This window comes from Wolffia australiana, chromosome 2 (genome assembly GCF_029677425.1).
Source record: "Wolffia australiana isolate 7733 chromosome 2, ASM2967742v1".
In the NCBI taxonomy this organism is placed as follows: Eukaryota; Viridiplantae; Streptophyta; class Magnoliopsida; order Alismatales; family Araceae; genus Wolffia; species Wolffia australiana.
In genome coordinates this window covers 3,626,879-3,650,981 of record NC_135836.1, presented here as the reverse complement: position 1 = coordinate 3,650,981, position 24,103 = coordinate 3,626,879, and the positions used below count along the sequence as shown (strand labels likewise).

At 42.6% G+C, this 24,103-nt stretch overlaps 1 protein-coding gene across 4 annotated transcripts in view; it reads left to right on the top strand.

Annotated features, from left to right (window-relative positions):
• Positions 1–24,103, top strand: part of SAR1 (SUPPRESSOR OF AUXIN RESISTANCE1) — a 29,841-nt gene that overhangs the window by 543 nt on the left and 5,195 nt on the right. For 2 of the 4 annotated variants that reach the window (XR_013584928.1, XM_078591690.1), the window contains exons 3-20: positions 3,422–3,677; positions 3,812–3,872; positions 4,077–4,234; positions 8,474–8,559; positions 11,089–11,190; positions 11,297–11,394; positions 12,022–12,139; positions 17,672–17,854; positions 17,935–18,127; positions 18,212–18,741; positions 19,095–19,257; positions 19,604–19,869; positions 19,958–20,145; positions 20,798–20,865; positions 20,936–21,282; positions 22,570–22,638; positions 22,725–23,040; positions 23,930–24,058. Coding sequence is in view for 3 of the 4 variants with exons in the window: in XM_078591690.1 (XP_078447816.1) it covers positions 3,422–3,677; positions 3,812–3,872; positions 4,077–4,234; positions 8,474–8,559; positions 11,089–11,190; positions 11,297–11,394; positions 12,022–12,139; positions 17,672–17,854; positions 17,935–18,127; positions 18,212–18,741; positions 19,095–19,257; positions 19,604–19,869; positions 19,958–20,145; positions 20,798–20,865; positions 20,936–21,282; positions 22,570–22,638; positions 22,725–23,040; positions 23,930–24,058 (3,331 nt within the window). In the remaining variant the exon portion in view is untranslated. The remainder of the gene's footprint in view (positions 1–3,421; positions 3,678–3,811; positions 3,873–4,076; positions 4,235–8,473; positions 8,560–11,088; positions 11,191–11,296; positions 11,395–12,021; positions 12,140–17,671; positions 17,855–17,934; positions 18,128–18,211; positions 18,742–19,094; positions 19,258–19,603; positions 19,870–19,957; positions 20,146–20,797; positions 20,866–20,935; positions 21,283–22,569; positions 22,639–22,724; positions 23,041–23,929; positions 24,059–24,103) is intronic. The other 2 variants (XM_078591692.1, XM_078591691.1) reach the window with 2 other exon arrangements.

Here is a 24,103-nt window from a genome sequence, read left to right as displayed (position 1 = left end):
TGCCTGTTCTAAATTTATTAATTTCGTTTGAGAGCGTAAGCGCGGGACTGCAATTTATCTTACGTACCTGGAATTTGGATGTGGAAAGTATCAAAACTCAAGAGAAAGAAATCTTCAACCAATTTGAATATAAAAAACTGATATTTAGAAGCTAAGCAAGAAACTCTCAGCTTGAAGTAGTGGATCGTCATCCTACTTGGACTTTGTGACATCTGTATGTCCCATTATAGAAGGCCTGATGATATTGGGGACTTCTACATCTTTCTCTTTAATGCAATTATAAATTCATTTACACATGTTTGTCCTATTTGGGTTTGCAATTTTCTAGAAGATTCTACATATATCTGCTAAACATCCCTTGATGGTCAACCTAATTATCATTCCTCGAGCCCAATGCTCCAGCTCCGACTGATACAGAGTCAAGTCCATGCCGAAGTTTTATGCCCAGCAGGGATGAGGAGGTGACAGCTTATGATGATCCTCGCATTGTTGATGATGTTGAAGATTATTTTGCATCGGATTTGACTCGGGTATATGATGATTCTCAAGGCCGGCCTATTGCCTTGAGAAAGGGTAAGTGTATGTGTACCCAGAAGCCGAGGTACCCACTAAGTAACATTGTTACTTATGAGTACCTATCACCTCCTTGGAAGGCACTTGTAAAGAATGACACTTGGGTTCTTTATGAGTTGCGGTTGGGGGAAAGCTGGCTGTGTATACATGGGTCTACAACCTTAAAAAGATCCGATGGAATCTTGGAGAGGTACAAGCTCGCCTTGTGGCTAAAGGCTACGGGTAGTTCATCCTGTATGTCTGCGTAAAGCCTTTAGCCACAAGGCGAGCTTCAAATGAAGACTGGTGGCGAGCTTCAAGTGATGACCGGTGGCAAGGGTCACAACTCTATGCGTACTTATGTCACGTGCAGGAAATCTGGGGTGGACTCTAAATCTCTTTGATGTTAAATTGTGTTCTCGCGTGATGATCTGGAGAAGGAAATTTTCATGCAACTAACCCCCGGATGTTATCAGACGCAACAAGGATGAAAACTTTGTAGATTGAAGAAGGCGCTCAACAGATCAAAAAAGTTCCCCATTGCCTGGTTTGGACAATATTCGGGAGCTATTAAGATGATTGGTTACCATCAAAGCAACGGTTACCATACCCTATTCATCAAGCATTCTGAAACTGGTGGAAGATCTTTTCTCCTAGTCTATGCAGTTCATATCATTATAATTGTATACAATGAAGCAGAAATTGGGGGCTTGAGAGGTCGACGGTCCAAGGAATTTGAGATGAAGACACTGGAACGGTTTTTTCTCTTGAAAAATGATTGTAGGAGGGCTGTCGCCCCACAAAGTGATAACCACCCAAAGTATACGTGTAGACCCCTAAAACTCTGTCCATACATGATCCGCCAGACCGGATGAACACCGGGACAGAAATTCATCCCGGGACGAATGGACGGGACGGTTTTTCTGTCCTTGGACGAAAAAACTGTCCCATTCTGAGGCCTCTCTCTGACTCTCTTTCTCTCTTTTTCCCTCTGTCTCTTTTTGGAGCTATTTTTTCGTCTTCAAGGCGTCCGATGAGAGCGGGAGCGGTGGCCGTCGGGGGAGCAAAGGAGGGGCTCAGAAAGGGGTGCCGGCGGCGGTGCACAGGAGGGGTTGGAGGAGGGAGAGGGGCAAAGAGCCAGAGAGGTAGTTAAGGGCATTCCCCGGCGGCCGATCACAGTAAGCTGAAAGAGCAGTGGCCAGAGAGTCGCAGCCTGCGTTGTTTTCGATGCTTTCAAAATTCATGAATTTTTTTTCGTCTGGATGAGGGACAGGACGAATTGTTATCAGACGGGACAAATCGGGCAGACTTGGGACGCGGGCGAAATTTTTTCACATTGGACGAATCCCTGGATGGGACGACTCAGACGAAGCTCAAAACTATGGGACGTCGAACGGGACGATCTTCGTCCTGTCCACCGTCCACGTCCCAGAAGATCCGGAACTATACCTATATATGTCGGACTTGAGGAAATCATGACACCATGAGGCCCTCACAGCTTTGTGGGCGAGTCGGTACGTAGAAGCCCTCCTTCCCACAAATAACACCTCATTTCGGTGAAGCCATATTTACAGGGCACTGCCATCGCTCACAAGCCCTCCTTCCCTTCCTAGGTCTGCCTGGTCGGATGGACTCCCAGAATGCCTCTGATGTCTCATTCACCTACAGTTGAGCTTGGCTGGCCCAGATCATACGGGCAAAGGGGCACTCGAAGAATAGATGGTTGCATTCCTCATCGCCTCTAGTGCAAAATGTGTACGCCCCCGATAAGACACTGGAAAGGCTAAAATACTTCTTGGGCATCGAGGTTACCTACTCAAGTAGTGGGATCTTCATGTCTTTGCATAAGTATATTCTCAATTTGTTTCAGGGAACATGTATGACTGAGTGCAAATCTTCGGCAGTTGGGAGTGTGTGAAAAAGCTAGCTTGGTGAGCAAGGAGCAGCACTAGTTACTGATCGGGTGACTTATCTACATAAATCACTCACGATTTGTTACTGTTTTTGATGGTGGACTCCTCAGTCAGCTAAAAATGTACTGTCCCAGAGAGCCCCACATCCAAGCTGCCTATCGGGGGTCTCGCCTACCTCTGCCTCAATGGAATATTTGGACATGCACTGATGTTTGAAAAAAGGTGCACAAAGGTGATGGAGATCTACACTGATGCCGATTATGCTGTGTCATTATCCAGTGTCACCGGCAGCATGCACAGTATGCACAAGAGGTGACAAAGACTGCAATCATGTATTCTTCGAGTGCCCCTTCAGCCGTTCAATTTGGGCCATCCAAGCGCAGCTGGTGTTGAATGGGACATCAGAAGTCTTCTGGGAGTTCACACGGAGAGACAGCTAGGAAGAAGGAAGAGGGGGCCAAGTGATGACAGTGCTCTGGGCAATATGTCTATACCGCAATGAGACAGTATTTAGGCGGTGCAAGGTTTCAATGGATGGGCTCGCCCACGAGGTAGAGGGCGTCATGGTTCCCTTTGACATTTGTAGATGAGAGATTTCCACCAGGCTATTAAAGCATCAAAGTTCATTCTGCATGCCCTTATCTCATTGACAAGTGAAGAAGGTGGACTGTGATCCGCAACATGACAGATGCCTCTAGAATCCTTGGCGTATCTAGGACTTTCTAGACCTCCTGTTCTTTCTATTGAATTCATTTTCAAATTGTATGTAAAATAACCCTGTGTAACGTTTTAGTCCTGTCTGGTTATGGGAGTTCCATGAAAGTTCTGGAGATTTATAATTAACTGTCCCTCGGATGGCTCAAATTTCAATTTATATTGCACAACTAATTATTTTTCTCATGACACTTGTCTTTCATTGCTGTTTTGCAATTAATGCCTTTTCTACGTTGCCCCAGAGTTTTGACAGAGCTGGTAGACGATATTTGCTGTATGCCCTCACTGCTTCAGGCATTGCCTATGTTCTCAAACTTGGAGAAGTTTCGTCATACGTATCTGGTTCTGTCATCAGTCAGAGCGACTATGTAGAGTTTGATGTGCAAAAAGACTCCAATGTGACTGCAGTGGCAGCAATATTTGGTTGCTTGCTGCTGGGGCGACAAGATGGTTTGATCTCCTGCTATAAACTTGGGCTTCTCGATCAAAGCTCACCAGGTTAGTTTCTCACAATGTTTAGTGTTATCATGTTTCTTCATTCAAGTACGTTTACAAAAGCCAGCAGATTTTTTCGAGGTTCTTTTCCTAGTTTTATGCTATTCTTAAAGATTCACCCTCTCTTACAACCACAGGCTTTACATTTGAATTGCGGGATGATGTGGGAATTGGGCGCTTGTGGAGTTTAGTATCACGGTACAACTTCCTTTTGATAAAAAACTGCTGTTTTGATTAGGATTTTTTTTTTGAGGAAATCTGTTTTTTTTTTTGAGGAAAGCTGGTAAACTGTTGTTTTTATTAGGATGCTGCTGTTTTTTTATAATTTCACATAAATACAGGCTCTCTCAGTGGATACTTCCTTTCATATATGCTGAACTCACTCCAAACCTCCACATGCAGAGGAAGAAGTGCCTCCACAGTAAAGGACCTGACGCTGTCTCAGATTTCATCGAGAAAAATGGCATTTGTTCTTCATTCGGATGGATTATTTAGGGTTTGGGACCTCGTTAACTACTCAAAGGTTCTACAGCATGCTGTTACTGTTCAAGATGGAACAGGTTTGAATTTTCCTTTCCTTTATGGATTATCATTCAAGTGAGATTTAGGCTCTCCCAAAATTCCATACTCAAAACAAACCTTAAAGATTGCCCTTCACTTTCCTCTTTGAAGGTCAATTTAAGTTTGTTTGGTTGTGTATTTTAGCAGCCTGTCAAGATAATGGTATTTTCTGTACATTTTTATCTTCTTTAGGTTCTTCAACCAGTGTTCTATCATCTCTGACTTTATATTCAGGAGTAAACGGAAATGATTTCTTTGGTTACTCTTCAACTGAGTTGATTTCTGATAATAACCTGCTTTCTTATCATGGAGAGGGGTGAGTTTACAAGTGGAAAAATTGATATTACACCATCATTACTGTCCATCTTGATCAGCAGCTCAAGATGAATAAGCCAGTCATAGTGATGTGACTGGTTTTACTTGAAATCGCTTCTGAGTGAAAGGTTGGGTTATCGCTGGGCGTGGCCATTGGTTATGGAATCATGGGATGCAGCTGGGATCTCTACTGGACTGGGTAATTCATAGACTGGCACATCAGAATGCATGAACAAAGGAGGAATCTCTACTAGATGGGGTGGTTCTGAGTTGGTCATGTCAGAATACATGAACAAATGAGGGACCTGGACCTTGACATTTTCTGCTTTCCGCAAAGCAGCACAGAGGGCGAAGTGTCTACTGATTCATCTGCCCTTTATGATAGAAAATGATACATCTTTTTTTCGTAACATCTTTGGATATAAGCATCCTTCATGTAGAGGGATGATAAAACTTATATTCTCTTTTATGTATGTGATTATCCCATGGAGCTAACTTGCCTCTCTCACTGGGATGTAGATACACATGGCGCATTCACATCCAAATAATCTAAGATCCAAATTGTTATGAAACTTAGCGGTTGGATAAGGCTCAGTGACAACATCTTATCGAGTTTTTGAGAAAGGGATTTACTGGGAAGTTGATTTATCAGATGATCATACAATTTAGCCACTTCCCCCCAGAAAAAAAATATCGATACCTTAGTCTGAATATTCAGGGCTCAAGTTTTTCCAAAATATGTCTCAGCTTTTGTTCAGCTAACAGCTCTGCTGAGGGGTGTAGGCATATGAGGATTCATAAATAATTCTCTGTTCTTCAACAAATCTATTTAATTCAGAAATTCATGAATTCTTTTTCACTGTCACTTTTAAGCCCTTTGATCTGAGTGCCAAATTGATGGTTTCTCATAGCGACAAATCCACGAGAATGTATAATTCTGTTTTCGTTTTTTTTAAAAGGATAGAGAAGATCACACAAAGTCGGTGACACTCTCAGTGAGACGCATATTATGTGAAACGCATTGGGGATTCTTGGATCCTCCCGTGTCTGTTCGCGGCTGAGATTCGCATAAGCATCTCGAGCAGAGAAGGATGCACCTATCCACTTCCACCCATCCTGGGTCCCTCTTAGTGGGCTTAGGTGGATTAGAGTTTGCTGCAACCTCGTAGAATCTTCCATTCTTTGGTCGGATAGGGTGCCGCCTAAGCATGGAGTCCATGTGCCATCCCAACACCTGCTAACTGTGGCATGGGGGGTCCTTGCAAGGGCATGCGGGCATGGGAATTCTGTCTTCAATATGCCTTGGGGGACCATACGTCTAGCCAAAACTGGAATGCTGTGCCATCTCCTAGCTTGGCTTTGAAGAAATCACAAACTTGAGGAAATACGTACCTCAACCCTTGCCAGAATGCAAAGGCTGCTCAGACTGAATATCCATGAACTTCCCAGTTAAAGCTCGAGGCATACATGTCTTTCAAAACTAGTGTAGCCGTCGTTGTATCCTGTCCCATAAGTCTGTACACCCACTTGGCCAGTAATGCTAGGTTGAGATCTTGCAATTTCATTAATCCCAGTTCCCCCAAGCGATCTGGTCTGCACACTACATCCCACGAGACGAGGGATATCCCCCTCCCTTCCTCTGATCCTGAACTTTTCCATAAAAATCTTCTCATCATACTTTCGAGACGCTTCTTGGTCCCCACTGGTAATTTCAACACTAAGGTAGAAACTAGGTATTGCTGACAGCACGTGGCATAGTTACACTAATCGTCCCACCATTGACAACATTCTGCTTTGCCATCCCTCCATCTTCTGCTCTATCTTCTCCACTACTGGATGCTAGTCTATAGATTTGATATGACCCCTGTCAATGGGAGACCCAGAAATTCCATTAGAAGTGTACCACTATGTGTCCCCAAGGCTCTAGAACAGAGGGCTTCCTCCTCTTGCGATAATCCAAGCCTGACAAGGGCTGATTTGGCGCGGTTAGTGTGTAGTCCCGAACAGTCTGCGAAAATGTCAAGCAGGGTGGATAGGTTTTAGCCTCCTCCTCAGCCCTCTCTATGGAAAAAGTTGTATCGTTTGCATATTGCAGAAGAGAAATACCTGTCGGGAGCTGGGGGTCCAAAAACATTTCAGCAGGCCATTGGAGCAAGCCTCCATTGTGCTTATGGCAAGGGCATCCAAGACCAAAACAGAAAGTAGTGGGCCTAGAGGGCATCCTTGTCTAACCCCTCTTTGCGGTCGAATCCAGCCTCCTTCGGGGCATCCGTTCACCAGCACCGCGAAAGAGTAGGATATAATACATCTTTTCGTCCACCACACCCATTTGGCTGGAAAACCACGACACCGCAGAGAGGCCTATAAGAAGTCCCAGTCAAGGCAGTCATATGCATTTGCAAGATCCACTTTCCACATGAACCCTTTCACTTTTGATCTTTTTCACACGGTCAAGATTTCTGATGCAATGACTGCACCAACAATCAATTGTCTCCCAGGAATAAAGGCAGATTCAAAAGGACCTACCAAGTCGTCAATCACCTCCCTGAGCCGATTGGCCAAGACCTTGGCTATGATAAGATATATGAAGTTGGATTGTGTAATAGGCCTAAAATCTCTCACTCTAGTAGCTCCTTGACATTTTGGGAAGAGAACCAAATAAGCATGGTTGATTTTTTTCGACCCAAAATTTCCTTGTCGAAATTCTTCCACCGTAGCCATTACCTCTATCTTGACTGTCTCCCAAAAGACATTACAAAAGAGACTGGGAGGCCATCAGGCCCCGGGGCTACTTCACCATTTAGTCCCTTGATTGTGACTAGGACCTCTGTCCCTGAGAAAGGACGCACCAGGTCTCTCCGTTGTGTCTCACTTCATCTAGTTGCTCTTCTGCTCCACCCCAATGATGTCTAGTCCCTTGTCATGAGAAGCTCCTAAAGTGATCTGTCAGCACTCTGCCAACAGCTTGGGCACCGACGTACTCTTTGTTTCCTGCGTGTACCGTCAATATCTGATTTGTTCACCTCCTCCCGTTTGCTGTGTGATGAAAGAATGTTGTGTTGGCATCTCCTCCATGTGTATGTGCAATCCCCCAGTCCCATTTCCTTTAGAGATGCCTCTGTGATAAGTGCCCAGAATTCTTCAGATCCCGGGTCCTGTCCTCCCGCTCCATTATGGCTGTCTTCTGCCTCAAGCGAAACCTTGATATTTTGGCCCCACCTCTGCCAGCTCTCTCCAGAGGGATGCCCTGAGAGCCGGATTCACCGGCCCGTAGACTTATATGACCAACTGAAAATCGCCCTTCTCCTCTTCAATTGTACTGCTGCCATGAAAAGTCCTGTCCAAGGGTCTTCTTTAGAAAACAATATCTTATTCCAGGCCACCATCAGTCCTCCGGATCTTTGTTCCGTGTTCACAGGCAAGTACCCAGTGAGGAAGTCCTGGCCCCCAATTCTCCAATCCGGTGCCTCACACTTTTCCAACATGGTCTACTGCAAGCACACCACATTGGCTCCCCATTCACGTAGGTATCTCCCCATTATAGCTCTTCTCTGCTCATCACAGAGCCCTTGCACATTCAATGATAAGCATTTCATGGTAGTACCGGATCAACCCCTTTGTTGTCAGTATCCTTTTAGAAGAAAAAAATTATCGGCAGTCGGATGACGATGTTTTTTTTCATCATCTGCAAACATTAATTAGGCTTCTGACAGTCTTGTTCTTCGTACCTCATTCAAATTCCTGTTCCTGTGGACCATATTTTTCGTTCATTTAACATCAGCTGAATCCTTTTAGGGTCCTGACAAAGTTCCTAACTTGGTTGTAGATTTGTTATTCTTTGTTCGTTTCATGCGGCATTATTTAGTTTGTATTTGTCCTGTTGTTTAGCCAAAATTCACCAGTAATTGGGCATAATATTGCAGGATATTTACCTTCTAAAATTTGGGCTGGTGACCCAAACTACGAAACAAGTATCATTCCCGTGGCAGTGCATTATGAATCCATGATGGTGAGTTTGTCTTACGGAAAACATTTAATTAATGATAATTTTTTGTTATAAGTAGTTGTTTGTGAGACGGATGGGATATTCACCGATTCGTCGGGTGTTCATCCCTTTTATAGTTAAAAAAAAATTGTTTGCGAGACGGATTGTTTGATTCAATTAATTGCTCAGTTCTGAATATTTGTATCAACTGATATACGTTTCATTTGACTCTTATGCAATCTATTATGAGTTTCTTTTTCTTTTATGCTTTTTTAATTCCATTTTTTCATTTTTCATTGGCAAATGGTGTTGAAAACTGAAGCATCTAGTCGATGGCAGTGAAAATGTTTGTTGGAACAATTATTGGTGACACAAAGGTTATGTTAAGCTGTGGTTTCTCGAACTATTTGATGTAAGAGTCCAAGCTGTGTCACTAGTAACATAATGACAAATTGTTGGGGAAAGTTTCCATGGTCGAAGAGTAACCATTGCATGTCTGCAATATACTTCTCAGCAAAACTATCTTTTGAGTGTTTTAAAAAAAAATTATCTTTTGGAATACTGTTGGCCATACATATATTGCAGGACACTTATGGTAGTGTTCTGAATTGGGAAGGAGAGCAGCCCTGTGCAGAAGGGCGTGGCTTTTTTGGTTGGGACTCGGACAAATCTTCTCCCCAGTATGTGAGTTCGTCTCCACCAAGTTAGGTGATGGCTTGGGGTTTCAATATTGGTTAGATGAATGGTTGCCATGAGGCACTTTGAGAGAGAGAGGCATTTCATCGCTTATATTTGTGCTGGCACAGTGCCCTAACGCCATGATGGGGAATGTTGGGATGGAACGTGAAACCCAATTGTAAACATTGTTGTCAGATCAACGGATGGTAGAATTCCTGGATATGTAGCAATCCTCGTTATAGGGACCATGGGAGGAGCAAGACAGCTATGAATGGGCCGGTGTCCCTTTTGGTCCAAAGGACTTACACAAGGATTGGGGAGGGGCATGAGGAGCAGACGACCATTCAGGCATGTAGGGTCATTGATAAACAAGAAGTCTTCCTGTAGGTGCAGAACTTTGAATGGAATTTACTACCAAGGAGATTAGTGACCCTTGTCTTTTGCCAGAGGATGTACCTGGATACATTGCCGGTGTGTGAGTTCTGCTTGGGAGGGGATGAGGATGGCAAGCACCTGTTATTCAAGTGCCTTTTGCCTGTACGATCTGGTTTAACCATACTTTGGGCAATATGGCTGCACAGTCTTGGGAGGAGGCTTTCTGGGACTCAATTGGGAGAGGCAGCTAGATTAATGGCAGTACTTTGGGCGATATGGCTGCACCAAAGCAAGGTACTGTTCAGGGGGAGGAAGGCTTCTACTGAAGGGGTTGTCCATGAGGTGGAGGGGCTCATGGTGGCCTGGTTTCCTTGGGCCATGCGTGTAGAGGAGAGGCCTTAAACAGCTTTGGGTAGGCTGATAGGTGTCTGCATGAAGTCTAACTGGTGGTCACCATTTTGCCGGCTGATCATTCCTTTCATTTTTAATATTTTGGAAGATTTATGATTAACAATCAATGGGTTTCTAATAACTGCAGTGATGGTGAGGCCCAGATAAGGTAATACCAATTTAGTTATGGTAAGATATCATAGTTATACAATATTAAAGATAAAAGTAATCAGGATTAATGATGTTGAGAAAATCAGAGACCTGTTTACCCATCCTCACCTGTGAGCCTCAAGAACCCTTGGGGTTCTTTGCTACTCCTGAGATAGGTTGCACATGAACGGCTAGATTTTTTAACCTAATCTGACAGGACATGAACGGCTAGATTTGTTGTGAACTTTATTTTTTTAAGGAACCATATCATAAAGGAGTCATATGACAGGTTTATGAGCACTCAATTTTTTTCCACTACTGTGAGATCTTCTCCCGAAGTTGGTCTGATCCAGCTCCTTCCAATGATGCTCTGCTCATTATCTCTATTGCAGCTTAGGTTTACAACATAAATCCCTAACTTCACTTCTTCCGGATATTGTGTTGGGCCAAGGCCTGTAACGAGCTAGTAGTTGTCATGTGTAACAATAACTGATCACATGTGTGAAAAAAGAAATCTGAGTTTGGCCAAGATACATGATGCCCACGCGGTTACATCATGTAGAAAGAAATGAAAACATAATGAAGGGGATGTAACAGATACATAACTAATAACTACGATTAAGAGGCATAATTATCTTCAAAGGACTGCAATGAAAAAAAACTGCTTTTGCCGGTTAAAGAAATCTGTGGCACTAAGGATTGTGACTGTTCATTGAAGCACAAATGGATTGTTTATTAGTTTGTTATATGAAAGAAAAAGGTAAATGTGTATTATTTCTGCAAAATGGTGCAGACTTCTGTTTGATTTATTGCAGTACACATGTACCATGATTCATTTGATTACTGCATGTTAATTTCTCCCCATTTGGATTATTTTTATTAAGTTTCTGTCAAGTCATTGATCTTTTACGGGCACCCGTTTCATTTATGATTTCATATGCATTTCTTAATTTTTTGGAGGCTGGAGCTTCGATGATTGGTGTGCATTTTATACATTTTACTGAAGGGGAGAAGCTCGCTTTGTCGTTCCATCAGTTTGTACAGAGATTTCCTTTGGGCCAGGTATTTCTTTTTTTTGACTGTTGGTTCAGAGATTTCCTTTGGGCCATGTATTTTTTTTTACTGTTGGTTTTTACTCCATATGCTGAATTTATTACGCTTGTTTCAGGGGGTTCTCATTGATTTGAAAATTACTTCTGGAAAGCTTTATATACTCAAAGAAAATGAATCAAAGTTTTATGATCTTCTTCATTCAGATGTGAGAATGTAAGTGATATTGCAACCTTTCTGTCTGCAACTTCGTAACTATTATTATTCATCTCTTATTTGTTTTTTATTATGCCGAATCTTGGGAAAACATTATCTGCTAGCCAGTAGATCTGTAGTCTAACTCTTTCTCCTCTATGGTATATCTTGTTGTAAGTGGGCCGCATATTATAAGTGGCCTGTTTTTTCTCTCAAAAAAAAGTTGCATATGTCCCTCTTTCTTTTATTACTATTATCCCCTTTTTTATGAGCGACGTGTATAAGAATCTCACGTGTTTTCACTCTCTTTTGAGGCATTTATTCCTCGTGTGGAAGGTATGACTTAAGTGGGCCTTGTGATTTATTAAAAGAATGTAGCCAATGTGACCTGTAGTGAACATATTCCAACATGGGGAACAGATGATTTTATATATATAAAATCACCTCATGATTTCGAAATTGCTCTCATGATTTGAACTTGCTTTTTTCAATGGAGGCCAGGTGCTTAAGCACCAAGTATTATGATGCCATTTAGAAATAGTTTGTACCTATTTAATTGTAAAAGAAGTATTGTTTTCTTATGTTCATTCATCTCAATACCTCAAAATTTTGCCCGCCATTTTATGAACATAAACTAATTTGTTTCAGGGAGCATACTGGTAGTTACATTTTGCAAGAGAATTTCATTTCTGATCTCTTGTTTCAAGATCCTGAACAACTTTCGGACGATCTACTATGGAGTGAAGATTCATTCTTCGCATCGCAGGTATTCCTCATTGGTTTTCTGTTGATTTGTAAAAGCTTTAATTCTCGATTATTGAGATGAATTTCTTTGATGCTTCCTATCTTATTATTTTCCTAGTGTAAATTTCAGCTAAGTTTTAGTTTTATAAACTGTTTGGGATGTAGCTTGTATCCATTGCACATGGGAATAAGCCATTTAAGTGGGTCCTAGCCCATGTGTAGGAGACCATGAATAGAGTTAGACCTTTTTGTAATTTTTGAAACATCAATTGTCATTTTGGAATTTTGTGGAGTGCCGATGGGATGCTGGTCACGATTAGTGTTGGGGGCTAAAGTCAGGTCTATCAGAAGGCTTCACAGCGTCATTTCGACGGGATTGACATCTGGCGACAAAAACATGGAGGTTTTTGATGTGGACAGGTGATACCACCCTTCTTAACTCGCAGAAAACTGGGGAGAGGAGAGGATCTTCCCAAACACACTGAACCACAAAAAGTACTGAATGGAAGTAATGTCAAAGGGTCCGAACCAAGATCACACAGTAGAAGGAGAAGAGATTGAGACAAGAAGGATAGAAGGTGGGAGAAACTCGCGAGAGCTCTCCCTCAGGTTGCAGGCCTGCTCCCGCTTCCAGCCTCAGTTGCTGTTACAACTGCCTCTGCGACAAAATGCCAAAAAACCTCTGGTCTCGATTCCTGCTATTGCTATTTATTTCCTCCCGAACGTGTGATGCTCCCGTCCTCATGTGAGCTCTTCACGCTTGAGTCTTCCTCTTCTTTCGTAGATACTTCTTTGAGAAGAAGTGCCTTGTATCAACAGGGCTGGGGCCCTCCTGCCGCTACCATGGGTTAGCCTATGATGACCATAAGGTACCATCACAGTGTAGTTCTCAGAACATCAGCTTTCATCAGTGCCTTTCACGCAACGGGGGAACCAAAGGGATATCTTGATAAGGAAGCTGAATTAATAGGAATGGGATTGTAGGAGCCTTGTAGTGCCCTATAAGCATCCACCAGCCGTCAAGGTCTCCCATAGGGATTGTCAGTAGGTGGGGAGTCCCATGGTTTGGTGGTCTCTAACACATGCATCGCCAACCTAAACCTGACATGCGAGTAAATGGGGCCTGATGCCTGGGTCCCACTCTTTTGGGATTGGGCTGACTAGAATCTCCGGCTTCATAGTCTGGTGGAACAGGGCAAACATTTCATGCATATGTTATGCCACTAGATGACATGCAGTGACATGCCCATTCGGAGACAGGCGGGGGGGGGGCACCCAGAAGGAGGGTCCTCTTGGGAGGTAAAACTTTCCTTAGTGGGCAGGATCAGCAAGAAACCAATCGAAGCGGGGATCAGGCCTGGGGCACCGACAAACTTGTGTCTTAGTAGACTGTTCATGAAGTGGGACATTCTGGGCAAATATGTCAGGTTCAGAATGAAAAAACGGTTTGTGCGGGATGGGATGGGTGCAAAGGTGTGGATCATTGCTAGGAAGGGAGGAAGCTTATGCGTTACGGAGACTGGAAGGACAGGGAAAAAAAGGGTGCCTGGTGCGTGCTGGAAGGATCAGGGCATAATATCCAGGGAAAACATGGAAGAGAATAATGAGAAGCCACTGAGGCTGAAGAGGTGAGGCGTTGGGAGGTGGAGACTTTGTGCTGTGAACACATGGATCAGTAGGGAGAGACTATAATCCTTGAGGCCCTATGTCCTTGTGTCACTTGGTAGTGACAGCTTTCTGGTGTTTTGCGAATTCTGGGAGAAGGCCAAGACAGAGGTAATGGCCACGGTTGGGGAGCTCCAGCGAGGGAACAACATGATGAAGAGAATCAACCACGCCTGCTTGATTATGCAGCTAAAGTGTCTAGGGGACATCAGTGTGGGGTATTTTTGGCCTATTTCGTTGTAACACTATATACCTCATCATAGCAAAGATCTTGGCTAACATGCTAAGGGAGTCGAGTGGGGAAATTGTTGGACCCTTCCAATCAGCATTCGTTCAGGCAGGCAGCTGGTGGATTGCGCAATTCTGGGGGGGTGGAAAAGAAAGAAGATTGCGGGGTTTACATGGACTTTGTAATGGTGTATGACTCCCCGACTGGGGCTGTCTATGGTTCTCTATGGGGCAAAGAGGCTTTTCAGTAGAATGGGTTGGGTGGATCAAGATATGTATCACATCCTACTCCTTTATGCCGGTGAAATGATAACCCAGGGGGGATGAATTTAACCGCAAAGTGGGGTCGGACAGGGATCCGACCTTGCATCGCTGCAGTGGTGGAGAAAGTGGAGAGACGGTTGGAGGGATGGAAGCAGAGAGTCTTGTCGCGAGGGGGGAGACTAGTGTTGTTACGATCGGTACTATCAGCAATACCAACTTTCTATTTATCTGTGTTTAAAATTCCGGTGGGTGTTGAGAAACGCCTGAGCGGGATCGTGCAGAGATTCTTTTGGAAGGGGGCAATTGCAGGGGAAGGACGTGCCATGGCGCTGGTTTCATGGAAGGACATCTGCACGCCAACTAAACAGGGTGGACTTGGGGTGCATGACCTAAATACACTGAATGTGGCGCTATTGACGAAATGGGTTAGACGGATCGTGGGACCGGAGGATGACTTGATTAAGGATGTGATGAGGGACAGATACGGCTCCAGTTTGGGTTGGGAGAAGTTGATGCGCAATGTGAGGGGGGAGTCGGCTTTTTGGAGAGGGATGAGGAAGGTGTTTCCATTGGTCAGGGAGTTTTTCCGGGCCCAATTGGGGAATGGCGCCGGATTTAGGTTTTGGATGGACAATTGGATGTCGCATGGACGATTCCGTGATCTGTTCCCTCGATTATATGCCCTAGCCTGTCACCGGCATGCTTTGGTGGAAGAGTGTTGGGATGGAGTGTGGTGTCCAACTTTTGCGGCCATCTTATCTAGTCAGCGGGTGGAGGATTTTTTAAGCCTTCAGCAAACACTGAGCAACTGGAGGCCAATGACGGGGATGACAGATGGGTGGGTATGGGCATCGGGTCCGCTCTCCAGCCGAGGAGTTTACCAGAGTTTGAGATCACACCACTATGAGGACCCAATCATTCTAGGGGCATGTCGCTCAATTTGGAGGCAAAAGATTCCCTTAAAGGTTAGGGTGTTTGCATGGCTGCTCGCCAGGAAGCAGACAATGACCCGCGTGAGACGGCGAAGGTTCTTTCCGGCTGAATCTTCACTATGCCTTGTGTGTACGGAGGAGGAAGAGGAGTGCGAGCATCTTTTTTTCCAATGTCGGCTTGCTCGGGCGCTATGGGCTAGCCAGGGGCTAGCAGAGATTACGTCGAGTTCGCACTTATGGGCCACACTGCCGCGGCGCCAGCATGGGATTGACAAGGAGGGGGGGCTGAGATTCGCGGTACTTTGGGCGATATGGTCCCGCCGCAACGAGGTCGTTTTCAAGGGGGCGGCAATGTCGGTGGAAAGGGCTATAAATGATGTGGAGAGACTGGTTTTTTGTTGGTTTGGTCCTGGATGAGGTAGTGGGTATGGGGGGAAGGATGGGCCATATGTTTTTTGGCCTAGACCCCTCCACGTCCGCGTGTACGGAGGGTCACCAAGTTGGGTGATCTTCTTTATTGTTCAAAAAAAAAAATCGCTGCAGTTTGTTCTTGCAGGGGACACCCTTGCTATACGCAGGACCCAAGCTTGTTTCCGTGGTATGCTGAAAGGATTCCGGGCCCCAAGTTTCTCAGAAAGTATCCCTCTATTGCAACATGCTGAAAAACAATGTTTTTTATGCGGGGATAAGTGGAGGAGGCCAAGAACCTTTCCACCCCGTTGGATCTCTTAGCAGCCTCTTTGGGTCTTCATATCAATTATGTCAAGTCAGCTTTTGTTGGTTGTGGGTTATTACAAGAAGAGGAGACCTTATGCTCTATGGCCTTGGGGACTCCAATTGGGATGTTGCCCATGAGGTACTTGAGCCTGCACTTGATATTAGGTCACCTCAAGACCATGGACTGGCAGCCTGTGATTGAGAAGGTTGAGAATCTAGGATTAAGGCGGAGAGAAGTTGGTCCTTTGCAATATGGCTACATCGGAATGAGGTTATTCTCAAGGCAAGGGAGGCTTTGCTGGACGGAGTCGAACAAGTTGTGGCGAGTCTTGCTGCTTTTTGGTTGGAAGGAGTTTGACTTAAGGCGTGGGGACCTTTTTGGTCTGGTGTGATTGTTTGATCATATATATCTATGATATTGCGAGGGTCATCAATGTAGAGTGATCTTCCTCATTATGCAAACAGAAAGAGAAACATATAGGCCACTTATAACATGTGGCTTACAGACATCACATAGCATTATCAATCAGAAAGACTCCTGATTGATATTACTCTCTTTCAAGCTTCAACGCCAATTCAGTTGTGAATTCAGCTGGCACTAACTTAATGTTGGAGAGTGAGTAAGAGAGGGTAAGATAGGTGGAGAGACTATGTGAGAGGGAGGGAGAGGGAACGAGATTTAGGAGAGAGGAGGGAGGGACAGAGTAAGTGGGAGAATTAGAGAGTAGAATAGAGAGAGATGGAGAGAGGGAGAAGGAATTAATGAGTGAGGAAGAGAGTAAGAGAGAGTATGTTTGGGAGGGAGAAAGAGGAGAGAGGGGAGAGGGGAGGAAGAAAGAGGAGAGAGTGGGAGATGAGTTGGAGGGAAAGTGAGTTACTGATTGAGAGTGGGGGTAAGAGGGAAAAACAGAGAGTGTGTGCTTGGGACAGAGAGAGAGAGAGAGGTGTTTTGTACGTCCTAAGGAGGATTTTAACCATGTCTTTGAGTTACTACTATCTGATGCCATTTCCCCATCTCCGCAGCTGTATCCCAATGGTACCTTCTGTTCCTCGCGGCATCACAGGTAGCTCTCCGAGTTGCCTTAGAGACCATGTAGGGTTTAGAAGGAGAAACTTCCACTAATCTCTTATTATGTTTTTATATCAATTCCAGTCACAAGAGTTGGGCCATAATGAGTAAGTCATAAGTGAGCCAATAATGAGAAAGACAAAAAGGAAGTGATATTGGACTGGTTCACTAATGGCTCAATACTGAGTTCACTAATGGCTCACACAAAGCGTACTTCAAAAATACAAATTGAGACGGTATAGAGTCCATAAATGAACTTGTACTAGTAGTGTCCTTCAATCAACTGCCTCCTTGTGATGCTGGCCTTTTATTCGAGAACTAGGAACATGGGGTCTTGACACCTGGGGCCTGCTTTAAGTGGATGAGTTTTCATTAGTAAAGAGTACATCACCTGTTTTAATATGTTTCTTTGATCGTATCAGAACGATTCACACTTTTTCCTGCTTTTTTGGGATCTCCGGAAAGACACATTCTGTATTTGTTGATTTTGTGCGGTAATTTTGGTAAGAAAAGTGAAACCAACTAAAATCATATTTATAAGATGAACACAGCCGATGACAAAGTATCGATTACCCACGTTTTTATTTTATAGTAATTTTTGAAAAAAAATATAACGAGGGTTTAAATTATAATATTTCGAATTCATCAAAACCTTAAGATGCCGCTGGACATTTTGCAGGATCAGGCTCCGTATATTTTATCTTCAATATTCCTGAGCAGATTGCTCCAGCCTGGTGTTCATCAAAGCAATGCGCTGCGTGCAACCATTCTCGATTACAGAAAAAATCTTACGGACCATGCATTTCAAACCCTCAGCGTCTCTGATTTGAGAAAAGAATTGTTTTCCATTATAGACAGTGAGGTATTGTGCATTTTTAACTGTAGTTGATCATTCCGTTGTGATTTTCTGGGCTAATTGTTCAAGAAATCGTTATTGCGCAGGGCCTTAGTGCAAACCTTATCTCAATGTTTCGTTTCTGGAAGAACTTTAGTGCCAGATACATTCAACATTGGAACGAAGCCAACAGACCTTACAGTTTGTTTCTTGATTCTTTTGCTGGAACCGTTGGATTGGTCAGAAAAGCTTCAATTTCTGTACTCCGTAACCGGGAGCACCTTGAACTTCTTTCACATTGTAAGTGTTTCCTCATTATTCATTGTTTCAACGTTTTCAAACTTTTGTTCATGCTTTTAAACTGAAACTTTCCATGAATCTCAGCTTCATTCAATGGATTACATCAAATATCGTTCTCCTCTGATTTGGAACGGGACATCACTTTAATGGTGTTAAGATCCATTGGCAAAATCGGCAAACAGCTGGGTAGAGCATCTTATGCCGCAATGTTAATGTCCTTAACCAGCCCAGAACACTTCTCTTTTGAAGACATCTCCTCTTATTTACTTAAAGTTCTGGAGAGCGGTTATTTTACACCGGTGGGTCCCATCCCAACCTCGCGTGAGAGACAGCTAGTCAAGCATAGAAGCCATAGGAGATTTTCGGTTGAAATGGCTCTATCTCTTCACGAGCTATTGGCATTGGCTTCGTCTTGGGGATCTGTTTTAGATGCCGTCGAAAATTATCTGCTGCAGCTTGTGCCAAAAAAAATTCAGAGCACGAACTTGAAAACAAGTTTTTCTGTGAATTCGTGCATATTGATTCAGGCGACGTCACAAATGGCAACATGGATGCTCGACGTATTGTTTAACATGTTGCTGTTTCTTAGATATCTGGTTAACGCAGGTGTTCAGGTATTTGATCTGCTTCGATTTTCATCAGAAAGTTATATTGGTTCTAAAGTTTCACTTTATTCTGTCTTATCTTTTTTTTCAATATTCTGTTGGGACATTCTCTCAAGCTCAACTTATTTCCTATCAAATGAAGGGTCACAGTTGAATTCTGATTTGTTCTTTAATTAGTACAACGCCTGCTTTATCATCTTTATCACCATTGGCCTGTAGGAGATGGTTTAATCGTAATGATCCAGTCCAAACATTTGATGATTTTGAGAACGTATATTTTTCCCTTACATGATGTTTGGATTATTATTTTGCTTGGTATGATTCCCGTGGGTTTGTCTTAATCAATAATTTGTCTGATTCAGGCCGATTTGATGCAAAATGACGTTTCCAGGATAAGGCAAAATCTCCTTCCAAGGGTTGAGGATATAATTATTAATTGGCTGTCAATATATTTTGTGACAACTACAACCACGGAATCACCGCCTGTCGAGGACTTCAGCTCTCGGCTCTCGTCATTGCGAATTGGTAATTTTAATATTTATTTGCATAAGTAGTTCATGGCCATACCGTCTAGGTAAATGGTCTTATATATCTTTTATGAAACTCTGCTTTTCGGACTTGTTTTCAAAAAAAAAACTGTGCTTTTCGGATTACAGGTTTTACTTGAATTTGTTGTTTTTCACTATGTTCTCCAGTTGTAGTGAATGAAGGTCACCTTACCTTTATGTCCTGTAAAGCTCGTGTCCTGCTATATCCATGTTTGTTAGTTTGATATCTAATTTTTATATCCATGTCTGCGCCTATCCTACCTACTTTCATAGAATTTAATTATTGGAATTGTTTTCTAACACCGCGCATTTTACTGTTTCAGGTAGTAAGAAAGACAGTGGAACGTGGAAGGGAAAACTTGGTACGTCAGATATTACATTGGCCTGTCTTCTTGATTTTTCTGTCTCATCAGAAGGATACGGCTTTGTTCTTTCAAGCTCTCTTCCTCCACCAGGGCAATTTTTTAACTTGGTCATGGATTTTGCCTGTCGGATTATTCGGGGAAAAGAAGTGGGTTCCTATTCCATGGGTTGCGCTATTGTTCTAGCCTCCAACATGCTTTCTCATGGCCAACACGAAGCTGCTGAGGTTTCCCACTTCTAGTTTCTTTGATTCATCTAGATTGTTTTCCTTCTAGGGGATTCAATGACCTGATTCAGTGATTTCTCAATTGAAGGTCCTGCTTGGTATGGCTGATGTTCAATCAAGACTAAGGAAAGATTCTAAGAGCGATTGGTGTAGCCATGATGAATGGGTAGCTTCCCTTCATCTCCTTGGGTTCTGCATAATCTTGAGAGCACATGCTGGATCTTATGGGCGAAAGAAAGACTCAAAAATTGATGAAGCTACTCGCTGTTTCTTCCAGTAAGTACTTGCAGCTTCCTTTCTGGAAATAATTCGTTTGTTCTGGAGTTCTGGATATAATATGCAATGTAATAATCATTTCTTTTTATTTCTCGGAAAAATTATTCAACATATTCCTTTTTCCCTCCAATTTTTCGTATATTTAAAAATTATGTCAACTGAGTAAAACGTTTTCCGTTCGTATGGTTAAAATTACTTCGACTGGAGAATGTGCCCCACTGATATGCATATTGTTTTTAGTCCACTCATTATTCATTTCGGTTCTCTCCTTGCATATCTAATTATTTTATTTTATTTTTCTCTTATTCGCAATCATACAAATAACATGCCTCTCTGAAATATCTTACGTACGGTTTTCCTCTCTCTCACCCGTTGGATCATCTCTTTCCACCACCCTCTGGAGCAGTTTTGTATACAATTTTAACTTCTAAATGACCGATACGACGTTAGGTAACGTTTTCCTCTTATATCTGTCCCTGGAACAAAACAATTTGGATGAAATGAGGTTTCATAACGTCATGAACAAGGGATCACAGATCAAGTAGTTGGATTATTTCTCAACTTTCTCATAATGATTATTTGAAAGTAAAATCACGACAACCTTGTCAAGATGAATTGTCGTAAAGTCATTAATTTAATTTTTTTCTTTCAGAGCTGCGTCAGGAGGACTGTCTCTTGCATTGGCCAACCTTGCATCCCACGCGGATTTGCCTTGCGCTGGTACGGTGAGGTAATGAGATGGGTGATATTTTCAAAAGCCAGCCTTTATGTAATGTGCTCATCATCACAGGTGATGCTATGCCAACGACTGTGTGGAAATTTTATTACTACCAATGGGCCATGCAAATCTTTGAGCAGTACAACATATGTGAAGGGGCTTGTCAGTTTGCTCTCGCTGCTCTTGAACAAGTGGATGAAGTACTTAACTTGACCAATGGCTGTGATGATGAAAATTTTCTTCATGAACCAGGGACTACAGTTAGAGGGCGACTGTGGTCGAATGTCTTCAAATTCACGCTAGATCTCTGCAACTACAAAGACGCATACTGTGCAATTATTTCGAATCCAGATGACGACAGCAAGGAAATATGTCTAAGGCGTTTCATAATTGTGCTCTGTGAACGTGGTCCGATCAAGGTTTCACCACCTACTCTTAAACTTCATTTGATACTGCTTTGTTTCTTATTGTTAGTGAATCTTGCCATAAACAAATTATACCAAAATTATTCCTTAGACATAAACTCAAGATTCTATGCCCCAAAGATAAACCTTACATCGGGACTCTCAACTCTTTACCCCTTAATCTTACCTTCTAATCTGAAACATCCCCCATAAACCCTAACTCTTAGTCTCTAAAAACCTAACCTTTAACCCCGAAACCCAACCACTTAACCCGAAATACATAATCTTCTCTCTCCGGATGAATACTGTTTAAGATTCGGGGTACTTCCGACTCTGTAAATTTCTGGAAAGAATTGTAGCATTTTTATATCCTCAGTCAGTTATGTCTAGACGTAGAAAATTTCTGTATTTGATCCCTTCACTCAACGTTTCGGTCATAATTCTGATCGAATCATCAATTGGGTTGATTGGGCCCACTGGAATGATCGTCATAGGGGATCAAACATTGATCCTATCCTCGATCAGCCAGTTCAATTGATCGTCTTAATAAGGATTATGTTCCTTAAATTCTGAGGTCCCTCTCACTCTTTCTTTCTTTCTCTCTCTCTCTCTCTCCTCCCTCCCTCCCTCCCTGTCTCTCTCTCTGTAGTTCATTTAGCTAGCTTGGCGCATGGCAGTAGTCAATTGGAATCATCGACTCATTCCACAAAATGGGCCAAATAGGTCCAATCTACCTATCTCACAGTCAAATGATGATCAAGATCCGATTGGCTAATTTGTTCCAATCTTGATATGGCTAAGTTGATCGATCCTATCCTCGATCAAGGTTATTTGATCGTTCAAGCTGTTTTACTTAATTTGAATCTAGTCAGGTAGACCAGACTGTTAAACCCTAGTTTGTGCTCCCTCATCTCTTTGGTCCAAATGGCCCATTCTTACTGTTTTTTTAAGGGGACCATACCGGAATGAGCCTTTAGTTAAATGGGTTTGAAGGTCGTGTCAAATACTAGCTTTAATTTTTCCGCTGTCGTGGTTTCTTCTATAAGGGTTAATGTCTACCGAATCCGCAATTCAAGTAAATATTTTTTTATCGGACTTCCTCATCAATTACTTTGAAAAATACTATATTCTCTCGTAAGCTTTCCACGGGGATGAAGCTTTGGACGTCCCTTTGACATGAAATTTGAAGTAGCTCGATTTCCAATTTCCCGTTACCACCTTTACTAAGCTATTGAATGACCTCCATTAGTCTTCACCCCCATACTTAGCATATGAATATTCTGTGGTATCTCTATTTCTCAGCTTCTGTGCAACGGCGAAATTCCATTTGTTGGTTTGCTAGATAAAGTAGAGCGGGAGCTTTTCTGGAAGGTAAATACAAATGCTATCCAAGCAATACTCATCTTTGGAAAGCTTTATATTTCAATTTTATTCCAATATTGCTCTCTACGTGATAGGCCGAACGATCTGATGTGATGACAAATCCAAATCTTTACAAGATACTCTATTCTTTTGAATCGCAACGTAACAACTGGCGGAAGGCAGCAAGTTATATGTACAGGTTTACTGTACGTTTGAGAATGGAAAAAAAGTCTGAGGAACTGTCAGAACTCGCTCCAGTCTTTGAAGAGAGAATCTGGGGACTCTCTGCTGCCATCAGCGCGCTAAAACTTGTGAATTCTACATATGCTTGGATCGACAGTCATGTTGATTCATGCCTCATTGATCAACATTCACCTAACAAAAGAGCGCGGAAAGACCTTTTGGAAGGAAGTACGTCAAACTTCACTGGTCTATGCACTTTTTCTATTATTTTGGCTCATTGTTCGCTTATTACATTTCCAATAAATTCTCTAAAACTTTCAATTGTTTGTTCAATCGTCTTTGCTGGGTTTGGGAACCTGATACAGTCCTCTCAGAATGGCACGATTAAGACTAGAACAAACGAACAATAACAATATATATAACACAGTAACAAGTACAAGTGTACGAACCCTTGTTACAGGAGCGATCTTACAAGACGATTACTTTGCCTCCCAATCTCTTAAGGATCTCTTAAGAGCCCTAGGAAATTCTCCCACTATCTCTGGAGAGTACTTTTCCTACCATACATACATGTTTTACACATATTTATACTATCCTAATGTAGACAGTTATACTTCAGTAGCCTTCTTCGAACATCTCCAAGGGTGGTATCTGTTGGACGTGCCCCCTGGATTCTTCATGAAGGAGTGCCTCAATTGTGAATGCCTCTTCAGATACTTTCGTCGGGATGTTGTGTTGTTTTGATGCCCAGGAGGATTCTAACGATTTATTTCTCCTTCTGTCATAACTGTCATAACTGTCGTTTTGCAATATCAATATCAATTTATTCCTCTTGTATACTTTAGGAAGATTCATATCAGAACCTCATCTGGTTACTTAATGGCCTGTGCATGTTATTATCTTTCGAAGCTTTGCTCTGAGAAATTTTTGTAAAAAAATCCCTTTTAATGTCGGAAATTTTATTTTCCTCAATTGTAAATTTGTTTCTGAGGTTACATTTGGGGATCTACTCACTTCTTTGGAGAAGCTATTGCCTTGTTCGTTTATGTGGTTGGCATAATTTAATTCTCGATCATTATACCACAATGTCCTCATATTGCATGAACTGTAATTTCAGTTGTTGCCAGTGAAAATCTATCGTGGGTAACGAAGGACCACCTCGACATTGACGATCTAGAAAAGGAATACGTTGTTGCTTCAGCACAGTACTTGCTTGCACAAGGAAATTACATATTTAAACCTATGGGTATATGGATTTCATAAATTGTCTTTCTTTGCGACGTACAAGCTG